General features: G+C 41.7%; 1 protein-coding gene across 2 annotated transcripts in view; it reads right to left on the bottom strand.

Moving 5' to 3' along the window:
- Positions 1-13,312, bottom strand: part of ATXN10 (ataxin 10) — an 89,267-nt gene extending 75,955 nt beyond the window's left edge. For both annotated transcript variants that reach the window (XM_058191348.1, XM_058191347.1), the window contains exons 1-3: positions 12,970-13,312; positions 5,061-5,252; positions 325-407 (exon numbers count right to left, since the gene is read on the bottom strand). In XM_058191348.1, the coding sequence (XP_058047331.1) occupies positions 325-407; positions 5,061-5,252; positions 12,970-13,115 (421 nt within the window). In that variant the 5' untranslated portion in view covers positions 13,116-13,312. The remainder of the gene's footprint in view (positions 1-324; positions 408-5,060; positions 5,253-12,969) is intronic.
- Between the last annotated feature and the right edge of the window lie 1,867 nt (positions 13,313-15,179).

The following is a 15,179-nucleotide window of genomic DNA, read 5'->3' on the forward strand; positions in this document are numbered from 1 at the left end:
CTTCTTGGATGAGAAGCGAAATGTCTTCAAAGACAAACCAGAAAGTCCAGTTGCCTCTTAAAAACCCACCTTTGGGACACTAATAAAGTTCCATAAAGAATGTAATACATTTTAAGGGGATGATTTGGCAGTTCTTAATGGTAAGAACATCGCCCAGGCTGCCAAGAAATGTTTTCGTAAAATGAAGCTGGGATATTTTTCTCCACCACTTCTACAACAAAATTAACCTTGTGAGTGCGTTCAGAAAGGCACAACAGTTTTTAGTTGAGAAGTTTTGGAAGCTGATTTATAAGATTACAATAACAGCAGTTGCCCAATACCTACCTATCAAGCGCGATTCCAGATCACTTTCTAACTTCTGTAACAACTGAATCACATGGATAGATGCATCAATCAGATCCAGACTCCTATTATTAAAAACAAAAAAGGTCAATTTACAAATGGAGAAATCAATGTTATATGCCAGTGGTCTCCAACCTTGGCAATTTTAAGCCTGAAGGACTTCAACTTTCAGAATTCCCCAGCCAGCTTTGCTGGCTGGGGATTTCTGGGAGTTGAAGTCCACCAGGTTTAAAGTTGCCAAGGTTGGAGACCTCTGTTATATGCAACATTATTATATCGACACATTATAAAAGTCCCACAAAACACAATTATAGACAGTAGTGACCAAAATTTTGGAAACCTTTTGGGAAAAGTGTATTTTCTAAAACTAGCTACTAACACCACTTTTTTTGGGGGAGTAGTACCATAAAATTATATATCAATGGAAAAATAATTTAATGAAGAATGTAATGCAATAACTTTTATGAAGGATTTGCTGTTAGAATAGCAGTTACAGTATAAAGAAGAAAAGTCAAACACGTAGAAAAAATAAGATATACAAAAATTATCACATCAGTTAATACTTAGTTGGGTAACCTTTAGCATGAATGATAGCCTTACAATGTCTTCCCATGGAGTGAACCAAGTCTTTTAGTTCTCCAGCTGTTATAATATGAAACCAAGATTGAATGATGGCTTCTATTAACTGGGTTTTATTGCTGGGTTGTTTCTGACTAACAAGTTTCTTTAGTCGGCTCCATAGATTGTCAATTGGGTGAAGGTCTGGGCTATTCCCAGGCCATTCCAGCAATGAAATAGTATTATCTTGACACTCCAAAAAAAAAGTGGGGGGTGGGTGTTATTAGCCATCAAACCTCAAAAATACACTTTTCCCAAAAGGTTTCACCAATTTTGGCCACTACTGTATATACTCTACAACAAACAGAAAACACAGCCCAATGCAATCTTTTACCACTGTTAACCTTTGTGGTAGCGTCAAGATGTTGGCAGGGAAAAAAATGGAATTAAAGAAAATGAGGAATTGGCTGAATGAGCCTCAATTACCTTCTCAACAAACCTATTAAATCTTACGCTAATGGCCTGTGTTATATGATCATCCTGTGAGCTTCCTGGCTCAGGTGGGTTTGCCAGCATCCAGAATTGAGGATATCTCTTTAGCACAGGAGTATGGCAAATTGGTGCTGAACTTGGGACTCTTAAAATTCATCCAGGCAGCTGCGCAGAGAACAAGTTTAACCCTTCAGATGGTCTTTTAGGGCAGCCTCAGAAAAACAAAATTGCAACAGTCCAACCTTGAGATGACAAGGATACAAATGACTACAAGTTACACTTTCTAACCAAGGTACACTTTCAAACTAGCATACAAATTGCCGCAAAGATTAATTGGCTAGGGCCTTTTCCCTCTGTTCCAGCAGGAACGATGAGACCAGGAGTACCATCAGGTTGCAAGCCAGTTCTGAATATGGGAATGTGACCCATCCAGAACTAGAGAGGAACCATTTCTGGTTGCTGATGGTCTCCAAATCCAAAAACATTTTTTTTTTGCTAGGGTTCAGCCTGAGGCTGTTCCTCTCCATCCAGATCCTAACCAGTTTTAGTTCTGACCTAGGCTTCCCCAAAACACGAAGCAGACTCCTTGTCCCGACAAAAACTCCTTTTATTTAATTTACAGTGAATTCCTCTCCAGTCAAGTTTTTCCTCTCCCACAGTCTTTCAAGATGGTTCACAATTACCGACCTTTATCAGGCTTGGAGTGGCCAGGCTGATATCTTTCAGACACCACAATACTTGGCAAGAATGCAGGAATGAACTAATTGTCTCCTGCAAACTCCATTCCCCTTTCGCTCCTCTTTTATTCCCTCTGGGAAGGGCCATTCGTCATCCACCTGTGGCCTTACTCCCAAGTCGACCCTTGTTCTTTAGCTGTTCCCTTTGTCTGGCAACTCTGTGATGAGCACACTGGGAACAGGCTCAAGCTGTTCGTCTGCCTCACTGATGTCTGATTCCAAATGCAGCTGTTAACTGGCATACGGCCCTGGCCCCCTCTCTGCCTCTGACATAGAGCCCTCATCAGAGCTTTCCCCAGACTCCAGGACTGGGCCATGTTCCTCCTCAACCTCCTGTCTGAATCTGCTGCTAGATCCGCTGGCGGGCCACAACAGTTTTAGGCACCCAGGCCATTTCATCCTTGACCAATAAGTGTTCATTCAACACTTATGAAAGTATTACTATGAGAGGTTTTATTCATAATGTTGAAAAAAATATATGTTACTTTGACTCTTCAGATTCTCTTAGTGTTTGAAGTACTACCGGTATTAAAATGAAACGGCTTCCATCAGCTGAATTGGGAACCATATTGTCCAGAAAATGGAGAAAGTCTGAAATCTGCAACCACCAAACTTTATAAATAAACAATTTCCAACTCTGGCCTGTTTCAGTTTACTGAAGAGGCAAAACAAATTATAGTTATTGTCACATATGAATTACATCAATAAATTCCTCTAGCTCATGCCCATTGTTTTCAGTAATGCCAGAGTTTATATGTGTTAGAACAGTGGTAGTCAACCTGGTCCCTACCGCCCACTAGTGGGCGTTCCAGCTTTCATGGTGGGCGGTAGGGGTTTTGTCTGATACTGAAGCACTTTCTTTTTTTTTAATTTAATTGACTTTTTAAAAATTTTCATAGCATTATTTAAAAACATTTTCATTAGGTTTTCATAAAATTCCCCGTGACAATTTAAATTTCTGAAAATGTACTATTTGTATCGCTCGCGCATAAGTTTAGTTCACGTTACGTAAGTGAAACTAAATGGCGCTATAGTGCGACCGCAAACAAAAGAGCCTCATCCCAGAATAGCTCGCACATCTCCCCCCACACCACCCAGCTGTAACAGACAAGCAGAGCTGGTAGCTGGCGCGTGCCCCCCCCAAAATCCAATCCACGATGCGCAAGAGGCATGCACAGACAATGATACACGGCGCATTACTGTGGAACCGGTGGGCGGTTAGAAAATTTTACTACTAACAGAGATACAAGGTGGGCGGTAGGTATAAAAAGGTTGAATACCCCTGTGTTAGAATATCTAGATACAACTCACCTCTCTCTAAAACCACAATTTTCAATTTAAAAAAAAAGGTAAGGTATTCAGTAAGAAGTCATGGAATTTTAAGAAATTAAATTAAAAGAATCAAGTGAGGCATTGCGTGTACTGTTCCAAAATGTTATTATCCTTCCTAGTGGGTAAATCCAAATAGCTGAGCTGAGCCGCATCTCATGATTATCTTCGCATGAAGAACTCAATGCATATTTTTTTTACACAAACTATTAAAGAAACAGAAAACTAGGAAATCTTTTTTTACAAAAAGTGATAATAAGGGATCATAAAAGTGGTCTCACAATTGCTATTCCTTAGTGAAATGTTAGGTAATACCGGAAACACAAAGAGTACATTGTGGCAAATATTGGCACATATTCCTGTTTTTTATGCTATTACTTGGAAGTAATTTCATCCATATTAAGGGAGATTTTTTTTTTATTTTGTAAGTCTTATACTTCAGTATATACACTTTGTATAGACATTGTCATTCTTGAGATTAAGAGATTAAAAACATTAGCCAGGTAGCTTCTTGTGTGCAGTTTAGACACACCTAAATGAAAATAAAAAACAAGCCCAAATTCTGCTTATTCACTGAGGCTAATACTGTAATAATTAAGTCCAAAACAACTGGAGGGTACCAGATTGCCTACCTATTTTATTTACTGAATTACTATTAACTTTCCAGCAAAATTAATATATCAAGCTAAAAAATGGAAGTGGGGTTGCATTTTTTCTTAAAAACAAAATTACAGTTTTATAGTTTGGACTGTGGTAGAAAAAATACGTTCAGCGTATTTTTGCAGCTGCAGATTTTCTCAATCTCGGCGTGGTTGAGGAATTCTGGGAATTGTAGTACACACATCTTAAAGTTGCCAAGGTTGAGAACCACTGGTGTACCTACTAGTTCAACATGTACGGTGCAGAAGAAAAGTGTGTACTGTATCTGTACATATTCAACAATACCTAATTGAGAGACAGTGGCAAATGAATGAAGCCCGAAAACCAGATATTTTAGATTAATATGTTATTTCTAGATTTCAACAAGTAAACATAATCAAATTATTATCATGATCTGCCCTTGGTAGATAATAGCTCAGGCTTATGTAGCAGGTTCTTCTAATAATTTTCAGTATAAATTATTGGGTGGTTCATAGATACTAAAGTACTATAAAAATAGTACAAAATTATGAACAGTTCACTGAACTTCCATCTCTGAATAGTTCTACTGTACAACATACTCAGGCAGCATAAGAGAAGAAAATAACTGCCAAATACCCAAAGGGGGAAAAAAAAACCAAGACTGCAAAATGAGGTCTAATCTAATAACTTTGAACAGAGTCAAACAAATACAATATTATGCATCGGTCAGTTATCCTGACCTATGAATTCATTCACTCACAAGGTTTCATTCCAATGCCAGAGACAAATCATCTCCTATTAATATGCTGAGAGTAGACAAAAGATGAAGTGAATTAACAAAGAGAGAGATGGATTTCAAAGAGAGCAAGCTTCCCAAGTTAAATCCGATAAAAACTCAAAATTATGAACAAATGATGGAATTTAAGCATTCAAATAAAGCTATGCATGTATAGGCCCCTCTGACAGGAGCCAAAACTATACCTCATAACATTTTGGCTGTTCGCACACTGCGCGCAAGCGTTCCGAAGGCATCGAAAACATTCTGATAGCAGTTGCAAGCGTGAATCTAGATGTGCCGATGTCCTGGCATCCTGGCATGTCACTTCAATTTCATGTGAAACTTTTTTCAAAATCTGCAGGAGATCCTGGAACAAACTTTTAGTTGCTGTTTCCCTGAAATGAAAAACAAACACAAAGTGAAGAAACTGTATTATCAAAGTAAACCTCTATAACAGGGATGTCAAACTCAAGGCCCGCGGGCTGGATCCGACCCGCAGAGGGCTTAAATCCGGCCCATGGGGCCGGCCTGGAAATATCAAAATACCGGCTCGTAGTGTCTCTGCTGGCCAAAACGGGCAGCGTGCAAGCCCCATGTGGCCCATTTTCGGCCTCCAGCAGCACTCTGTCGGTTGAAAATGGGCCGCACTGAGGCCTTGGGAGGCCTCCACGCAGCCCATTTTTGGCCAACAGAATGCCGCAGGATGTGTCTGCCCCGTCTCCCCCCCGCAGGTCCACAGAGGATACCTACAATGCTGATCCAGCCCTTGAAAATATCCAGTTTGACACCCCTGCTCTATAACAAATTTGCCAAAGCCTCTTTTTTTTTTTTTTAAATTGCTTATTTTGAGGAGAAGAAAGGAAAGGTTAAGAGGAAAATTTACACATCTAGCAAATGATTTTTTTCGGGGAATTGGGGGGGGGGGTTTGACATTTCTATTCTAGGTATGCAGAAATTCAAAGAAATTCACAAGTCTCTGTCTGATAAGATTTTAAAACTAGATTTAAATCTACCTTCTTTTTTATCTACCATAAACAGAGTTCTACAGTGCTCTTCAATCAGCGATGACCACACCTAAAACCATTTTGTGCAACTGGGACAAATGTATCAGGCTTACTTGCTCCCACAAAGACATCTTACGCTAATCTCCTGATGCAGAACAAAACTTGTGAATAATTTTTTCATCAGCCTTCATTTCAGAGTCCCATTCCAAGTCAGGCCATACCTACTAGATTCTTGGTTCCAAAAGCTGCCCAACCTGGCTTCTCCTGATCCAAATAGCAGGTCCTCCAAATTTATTTCAATAAAATAAATTCAGATGCCATCTATGCGTAGATTCATGGGGGACACTGAACAAAGTCTCATATAACAATGTTCTCCCTAGTGTTTATTATAGAAGTATGAAACAGAGGATAAAGTCAAAACTGATAAATGAATGAGACAGAACTAAACAAAAAAATCTATTTCAACTGAAAATTGTCCGTAAGTCAAAGGCAGAAGGCAGGGAGAAATCAAAAGATGGATAGATAACAAGCACTGGCAAAGAACAGAGATGAGGATGATTAGAAAAATTGGTTGCTGCAAGAGGGAGTCCTGTACTATTACACACAACTGAACAAAGGGATCCAGGACAACAGCGGTGGGTTTCACATTATGTTACTACCAGTTTGCCACGTGTGCACATGCTCGTTTCATGTGTGTACCCAATTCACACACATGCATGCCTTCTGCGCATGCGCCCGGCCTTCCACGCATCCTAAGAGGTCTATAAGGGCCGTGCATAAGAGCACAAAACGTGCCTACCGTTCCTGTCCTATTGATTCCTTTCATTATATCCAATTAATAGTTATTACATACTTATACTCATTTATATGCTTATATGTTATATATTTTCATGCTTATGCTTATATATACTGTTATGACTAAATAAATGAATGAATGAATGAATGTGCTTTGCTCGTTCGCACGCCTTCCACACATGCTCCCGGCCTCAAAAATATGCCTAAACAGGATGGCATAGAGCTGGGGCGAGCCCACCAGCGATTTCCTCTACCGGTTCGGGTGAACCGGTCCGAATTGGCTGAACACCACCTCTGCAGGACAACAAAGTGTGAATACCTTCATAGTGAACCTAAAGCAGTGTTTCATGGTCTAGTCCCTACAGGAATCCATGATCACAAAGACTCCGAATCTTGTATCATCTCTTGCCAATAGGCCACTACTTGAAACATAAACTGTCATGGCATCCTGTCCTTTTCAAATTCACTGGGAGTGGGACACTTCTCTCCTACTTGAAGAATGTTAGAAATACGGCCCAAAACAGACTTAAGAATCAAAGTGGAACACAACCCTAGAATTCAGTCAACATACCTGTCCTACAGATAGTTTCCCCCCTTCTTATATAAGAGGAAGGAAAAGCATACCTTTGTCCTTGAAAAATAAACAGAACGACGAGTGAGGAAGAAAAAGTGTCAGGTAAACACATTTTTTTTAAACCTATCCATCATTCAGCAGTTAGAATGACCACAAATCTCTTCATAAGTCAAGAACAGTCTTAGTAATATCTGGACAAGGCGAAGGCCATAGACTGCTAGTACTGTTGCTGTTTCTCACTTTGATTTGCGGCGGAGAAAAATGTTATTTCTTCTTAGGAAAATCCATTTTTTGTCAAAGGTTTCAAGTTTGGATTGTTTAATCTATCTGATGACTGTTTGAGTTCACATAAAATGGTCAGTCATGGAGTTTATTTAAAGTACTGATAGTCCTCAACTTACAACAGTTCATTTAGTGACCGTTCAAAGTTACGACATCACTGAAAAATGACTGTTTTTCACACTTACGACCATTGCAACATCCCCATGGTCACATGATCAAAATTCAGATGTTTGGCAACGGACTCATATTTATGATGGATGCAGTGTCCCATTTTGGGATCATGTGATCCTTTTTTTTTTTTAATTTGAATTTATATCCTGCCCTTCTCCGAAGACTCAGGGCAGCTTACACTGTGTTAAGCAATAGTCTTCATCCATTTGTATATTATATACAAAGTCAACTTTTATTGCCCCCAACAATCTGGGTCCTCATTTTACCTACCTTATAAAGGATGGAAGGCTGAGTCAACCTTGGGCCTGGTGGAACTTGAACTTGCAGTAATTGCAAGCAGCTGTGTTAATAACAGACTACTTAGTCTGTTGAGCCACCAGAGGCCCTTTACAACCTTCTTACAAGCAAAGTCAATGGGGAAGCCAAATTCACTGAGCAATCATGTTACTCACTTAACAATGCAGTGATTCACTTAACGACTGTGGGAAGGAAGATTGTAAAATGGGGGGAAATTCACTTAGCAACTATTTCACTTAGCAACAAAAAATTTGCTCTCAACTGTGGTCATAAATTGAGGACTACCTGTAGAGCACATAACCAAGCCCAGCCCATTAGAGCAAAGATATCTACTAAAAATGATTAGAAGAAGCTACTAGAGAAGTAAATTATGGGGAAAAACAGATGTCTAAACATAAGTAACTTAGGCTGAATCTTAGTCTAGATCAGGATGGAAACAGCTATTCTTCTAAGTCCAATGTGACACATTATTTCTGAAATGTTTTGAACGCAGACTGCTCAACACACTGATTCAGATGCTTAAAATGAAAAATGAAATCAAATTCCTACCAGCATAGGGAATTTTAAGTGCCCCTTAGGGTTTTTCTTGGTGACTGATGAGACACATCAGCATTTATCTCATAGAAATTTTGGGAAAATATAATGCTGGCTGCTGATGTATATGATGTAAGAGTTTAACATTCTGATTTATCATCTCTGAACAGCACCTTAATCATTTCCAGTTCACCTTTCCCACTCATGAAGGCCATGAAACTAACCAAACTAAACAAAAAAACCCTGATATAATGGTACATATGGAAAACCTTTCTGCTAATGAACTAGGCCTAATCAGGTAAGCAGAACAGAATTAAATCGAATTTGGTTTAGACGGCAATGTCAGACATATGGCAAAAACAGGCTGAAGTTGAAGAAAGCAACTGCACCACTACACCACTAATATTCCTGCACAATCCAACCCAAATTGTACAATCACCAATGCCCATGAAGAATGTCCTATGTCACATTTTGCACTTGTGAAAAGGATATGGATGTGTTGGTAGATCACAAGCTGAATATGATAATTATAAAACATTGAACTCATATGCTGTCCAGCTTTCAACAACTCAGGGCAGCTCACTATGAATCTGAATATATGAACCAATCACGTGATGCAAAGCTGGAACGGAAAACAAACCGAATGTAAACCCTAAGTTGCATCAACAGAAATATATTGTCAAGATCAAGAGAAGTCGATATTCCTCAGACTACTCCTAGAATATTGCTATGGCCATTGATTTTAGAAAAGAAATCCTCAAACTGGAATTTATCCCAAGGAAAGGAATCAAGGTTGTAGAGAGTGCTGTGGCACGGCAGCTACCCCAGTACCTGGATGAAGCTGTCTATCTGGACCCGTTCCAGTCCGGCTTCCGACCCGGATATAGCACGGAGACAGCTTTGGTCGCGTTGGTGGATGATCTCTGGAGGGCCAGAGACAGGGGTCATTCTTCTGCCCTGGTCCTATTAGATCTCTCAGCGGCTTTTGATACCATTGACCATGGTATCCTGCTGCGCCGGTTGGGGGGGTTGGGAGTGGGAGGCACCGTTTATCAGTGGTTCTCCTCCTATCTCTCCGACCGGTCGCAGACGGTGTTGACAGGGGGGCAGAGGTCGACCGCGAGGCACCTTACTTGTGGGGTGCCACAGGGGTCGATTCTCTCGCCTCTCCTGTTCAACATCTATATGAAGCCGTTGGGCGAGATCATCAGTGGCTTCGGGGTGAGATATCAGCTGTACGCTGATGATACTCAGTGGTACTTTTCCATCCCGGGCCACCCCAACGAAGCTGTCGAAGTGCTGTCCCGGTGTTTGGAAGCCGTACGGGTCTGGATGGGGAGGAACAGGCTCAAGCTCAATCCCTCCAAGACAGAGTGGCTGTGGATGCCGGCACCCCGATACAGTCAGCTGCAGCCGCAGCTGACTGTTGGGGGCGAGTTATTGGCCCCAAAAGAGGGAGTGCGCAACTTGGGTGTTCTCCTGGATGCACGGCTGTCATTTGAAGACCATTTGGCGGCCCTCTCCAGGAGAGCCTTTCACCAGGTTCGCCTGGTTCGCCAGTTGCGCCCCTTCCTTGATTGGGATGCCCTATGCACAGTCACTCATGCTCTCGTTACCTCTCGCCTGGATTATTGCAATGCTCTCTACATGGGGCTCCCCTTGAGATGCACCCGGAGGCTTCAGTTGGTCCAGAATGCAGCTGCGCGGGTGATAGAGGGAGTCTCACGTAGCTCCCATGTAACACCTCTCCTGTGCAGACTGCACTGGCTTCCTGTTGCCTTTCGGGTGCATTTCAAGGTTTTGGTTACCACCTTTAAAGCGCTCCATGGCTTGGGGCCTGGGTACTTACGGGACCGCCTGCTGTTACCTTATGCCTCCCACCGACCCGTACGCTCACACAGAGAGGGACTTCTCAGGGTGCCGTCCGCCAGGCAGTGTCAGCTGGCGGCCCCCAGGGGAAGATCCTTCTCTGTGGGGGCTCCTACTCTTTGGAATGAACTTCCCCCTGGTTTACGCCAAATACCTGACCTTCGGACCTTTCGCCGCGAACTGAAAACATATCTGTTTGTTCGCGCGGGGCTTTCTTAAATTGTCTAGATTTCGAATTTTAAATTTTATTTAAGTTTTAAACTGGGTTTTTTAGTTTTTTAACAATTTTAATTTTCGGCCAAATTGTATAATAAGTTTTTAAATTTACTTTTAATTGTACATTGTTTCTTTTTACCTTGGCTGTACACCGCCCTGAGTCCTTCGGGAGAAGGGCGGTCTAGAAATCTAATAAAATAAATAAATAAATAAATAAGATGAACATGTCTGAAATGGTAGGGTCTCCTGCTAGAGCATGGGGTTGGAGTAGAAGACCTCCATGGTCCCTTCCAACTCTATTATCCTATGTTCTATGAAAAGTGGCCTGCAAGAAAAAGAGTTGTAAGAAATAGCTGGAGGTTTGAACTTGTTTATCTCAAAGAGAAATCTAGACAAGGGAAAACAGTGGGGAGACATGACAAGTATCTGAAGAAGGGGTGTCAGGTAGAAAATGGGGCAGAAGACTAAACAGATGAGCCTATTTGATATACTGGTTAACCAGGAGGCCACAAGCTGTAAGCCTCTCTTAGGTATGAAAGCTGACTGGTGACTTTGGGCCAGTCACAACCTAACCCACCTCACAGGGTTCTTGTTTGGGGGAAAAACATGAGGCAGGATCTAAATCAGTGTTGTTGTTCAACCTTGACAATTTTAAGACATAATTTATAGATTAACAGAGTTGGAAGGGACCTTGGAGGTCTTCTAGTGACTAATCCAACCCCTTCTCAAGCAGGAGACCCTATACATTTCTGACAAGTAGCTGTCCAGTCTTAAAAGCTTCCAGTGATGAGGCACCTACAACTTCTGAAGGCAAGCCATTCCACTGGTTGATTGTTCTCGCTGTCAGAAAATTTCTCCTTATTTCTAGGCTGAATCTCCCCTTGGTCAATTTCCATCCCTAGTTCCTTGCCTGGCCTTCGGGTGCTTTGGAAAGTACAGCAGTTAGTCCCACTTCTCTCTGCGACAGCCCCTCAAATACTGGAACACTGTCGTCATGTCCACCTAGATGTGGACATGAAATACACAGATGTGTGTAGAAAATCCACATAGATGTGTGTATTTCAACACCCAAGATTTCTCAGCCAGCCACGCAGGTTAGGGAATCTCGGAGGTTGAAGTCCACATGCCTTACTTGAAAAGTACTAATAAAGAATAGAATTCTTTATTGGCCAAGTATGATTGGACACACAAGGAGTTTGTCTTTGGTGCGTATGCTTTCAGTGTACATAAAAGAAAAAAAAAACCTTCATCAAGGTACAACATTTAATGATAGTCATAGGGTATAAATAAGCAATCAAATCATACTAGGAAACAATCAATATAAGTCGTAAGGATACAGTCATACAGTTGTAAGTGGGAGGAGATGGGTGATAGGAACAATGAGAAGATTAGTAGTAATAGTAATGCAGACTTACTGAATAGCTTGACAGTGTTCAGGGAATTATTTGTTTAGCACAGTGATGCCGTTCGGGGAAAAACTGTTCTTGTGTCTAGTCTAAAGGAGAATATTTGTAGCTCAGGGTTGACGTGACGGATCCTTGGTGCTCTCTGAGCTTGCTTGTTTCCTTGCAAACGTTTCATTACCCAATGAAGTGACATCATCAGTGCTAAAAGTCTATGCAGAGATTCTCAGTCATCCAGGTTACGATTGTCCCCAATGGTGCTTTTTTCAAGAGGCAACAGGACTTCCTTGGGTTTTTTTTTTCCCTTGAAGACGTTTCACTTCTCATCCAAGCCTCTTCTTCAGCTCTGACAGGATGGCGGGGAACGGAATAATTTATATTCCTTGGTCCATTGCATCATTTGCACTGGTCAAGACATCCTCAAGACTAGCACTGATGATGTTACCTAGTTTAGGTAAATGAAACCTCTGCAAAAAAAAAAAAACCCAAGAACAGGAACAAGCAAGCTCAGAGAGCACCAAGGACCCCTTCCTTGTTGAGGTTGAAAAAGACTGGACTAGATGACCTCGAAGACCCTTTTTTCCACCCCTAGCATTCCACAGTTATCTTCAAACCAGAAAAAACCCCATTCCTGGTGCATGAGAGGATCTCAATGCCTACACAGCTGTATTACAGGGGTCTCCAACCTTGGCAACTTTAAGCCTGGCGGACTTCAACTCCCAGAATTCCCCAGCCAGCTTTGCTGGCTGGGGAATTCTGGGACTTGAAGTCCGCCAGGCTTAAAGTTGCCAAGGTTGGAGACCCCTGCTCTATTGCCTTGGGGATGGGGTGGGGAAATAATCCCGTCCAGTAGGGACCCCCGAGATCACCCTCAGCGAAACGAGACCCACCTCCACCCCCTCACCCCCCCAATCGCCGACACGCATGCGCGCCTCCCCACGTGACTGCCTACCAACGGCGGCCTCACCTTACTGCCGCCTCCCGGAAGAGGCTCGTAGCCCGCTTCAGCGTCGCCAGCCCATCGTCCGGTAACAACGCCGGCTCCGAGGCGCGTTCTGCAAAGCGCCTCAGCTCCGCCGCCAGCCCGGGCAAGGTTTCCCCGCCCGCCGCCATGGCGAAGGGAAGGGAGGAGGGGGGGCGTGCGTCGCAACCCCCGGAGTTTGCGTGCTCGGGTCAGAGGTCGCGAGGGTTTCTCTTGAGAGAAGCTGTGCACCGCGGGCACCTCTTTCTGTTTCGTTCTCGCCGCGTGCTTTCCCCCGCGCGTGCGCAGAGCGTCGCGGTGACCTCGCGTGCCGTGGTCTAACTGTGTCAGTTGCGACCGTTAACTCGCCTGTTTGGGACAGTGAAAGACGCGCATGCGTGGACTTATTACAGACTTTTTTTAAAAAAATTCTTTTTGTCACAACAGTATGCACAAACAATTGTCATAGATAGAACAACATATTTTGAAGAAAATATATACATATATGTAAAAAATATGCATCAGCTATATCAAATTGATATGAAAAGGGAACAATAGGACAGGAACGGTAGGCACTTTTGTGCTCTCACTAGAATAAGAATTAAGAATAGAATAGAATAGAATACTGCACAAAAATGAGTGTTGACATTTAGAGATACTGATTTAGGATTAGCAATCAAAATGCAAGCCCAGAATAGAATAGGAATAGAAATAGAAATAGAATTATTTACTGGCCAAGTGTGATTAGACACACAAGGAAATTGATGAATAGGCTCTCAGCGTACATACAAAAATAAAAAAAAATCTATAATAGTGATAGAAATAGTCATTGTAAAAATACATGCATCGTAATAATAATAACAACCGTTATTGTCGCTGCACAACATAAGTAAGATTAGATTGGAGCTCCCTCAGTGCACCCCCCCCCAACGCAATACAACTCACAGTGAAGACAGAAAATCCCTAACCGAATAAATCATATTAACAAACACCCAGTCCTACTGTACCAGTGTGAACATGTTACACGTTGCGCCGGCCCTGCAAGTCCATCATACTATGTAGTTACGATGTTATTTCGTATTCAGGAGTCAACATTAGATACAACACTTATTTGAGGATGTCATAATCTCATGACAACACTTGACTTCTCAGTGGAGCAGTTACCCCTCTTGAATCCTCTGCACATACAAGAGAATAACAGAGTTGGAAGGAAACTTGTAGGTCATCTAATCCAACCCCCCCCCCACTCCCAAGCAGAAGAACCTGCCTTCCATTGAGGACTTGTATACTGCACGAATCAAGAAGAGGGCCGTGAAAATATTTACAGATCCCTCACATCCTGGACATAAACTGTTTCAACTCCTACCTCAAAAAGACACTATAGAGCACTGCACACCAGAACAAGAACAGTTTTTTCCCGAACGCCATCACTCTGCTAAACAAATAATTCCCTCAACACTGTCAAACTATTGACTAAATCTGCACTACTATTAATCTTCTCATAGTTCCCATCACCAATCTCTTTCCACTTATGACTGTATGACTGTAATTTTGTTGCTGGCAATCCTTATGATTTATATTGATATATTGACCATCAATTGTGTTGTAAATGTTGTACCTTGATGAAGGTATCTTTTCTTTTATGTACACTGAGAGCATATGCACCAAGACAAATTCCTTGTGTGTCCAATCACACTTGGCCAATAAAAATTCTATTCTATTCTATTCTATTCTATACCATTTCTGACAAATGGCATCCAGTCTCTTCTGGAAAGCCTCTAGTGATGAAGCTCCCACAACTTCTGAAGCCATTCCATTGGTGGATTGTTCTCACTGTCAGAATATCCTTCCTTATTGCTAGGTTGAATCTCTCCTTGATCAACGGTGATCAAAAGCCTGGGAAAATTCAACATTAAATTATAAATATATTAAACAAGAATATTCCAATCTCAAGAGAGGTTTGGGTGATCTGCTAAGGTAAAAATTCCTGCAAGTATCTTGCATTCCTTGCACGCTTTATTATCAGGTGAGATAGAAATGATACTGCCAGTTCAAACACTTTTGCACAATCATTCGGTATCACACAGTCCTTTGTACAATGATTACACGTATTCTATATCAATATGCAATAAAAAACAGTGCATTGTGAAATAATATGGAACACCAAACGCTAAAAAGGGCCAGAAAGAAAAGCAAAAAAAAAAAAAAATGATGAC

This window comes from Ahaetulla prasina, chromosome 7, assembly GCF_028640845.1.
Source record: "Ahaetulla prasina isolate Xishuangbanna chromosome 7, ASM2864084v1, whole genome shotgun sequence".
In the NCBI taxonomy this organism is placed as follows: Eukaryota; Metazoa; Chordata; class Lepidosauria; order Squamata; family Colubridae; genus Ahaetulla; species Ahaetulla prasina.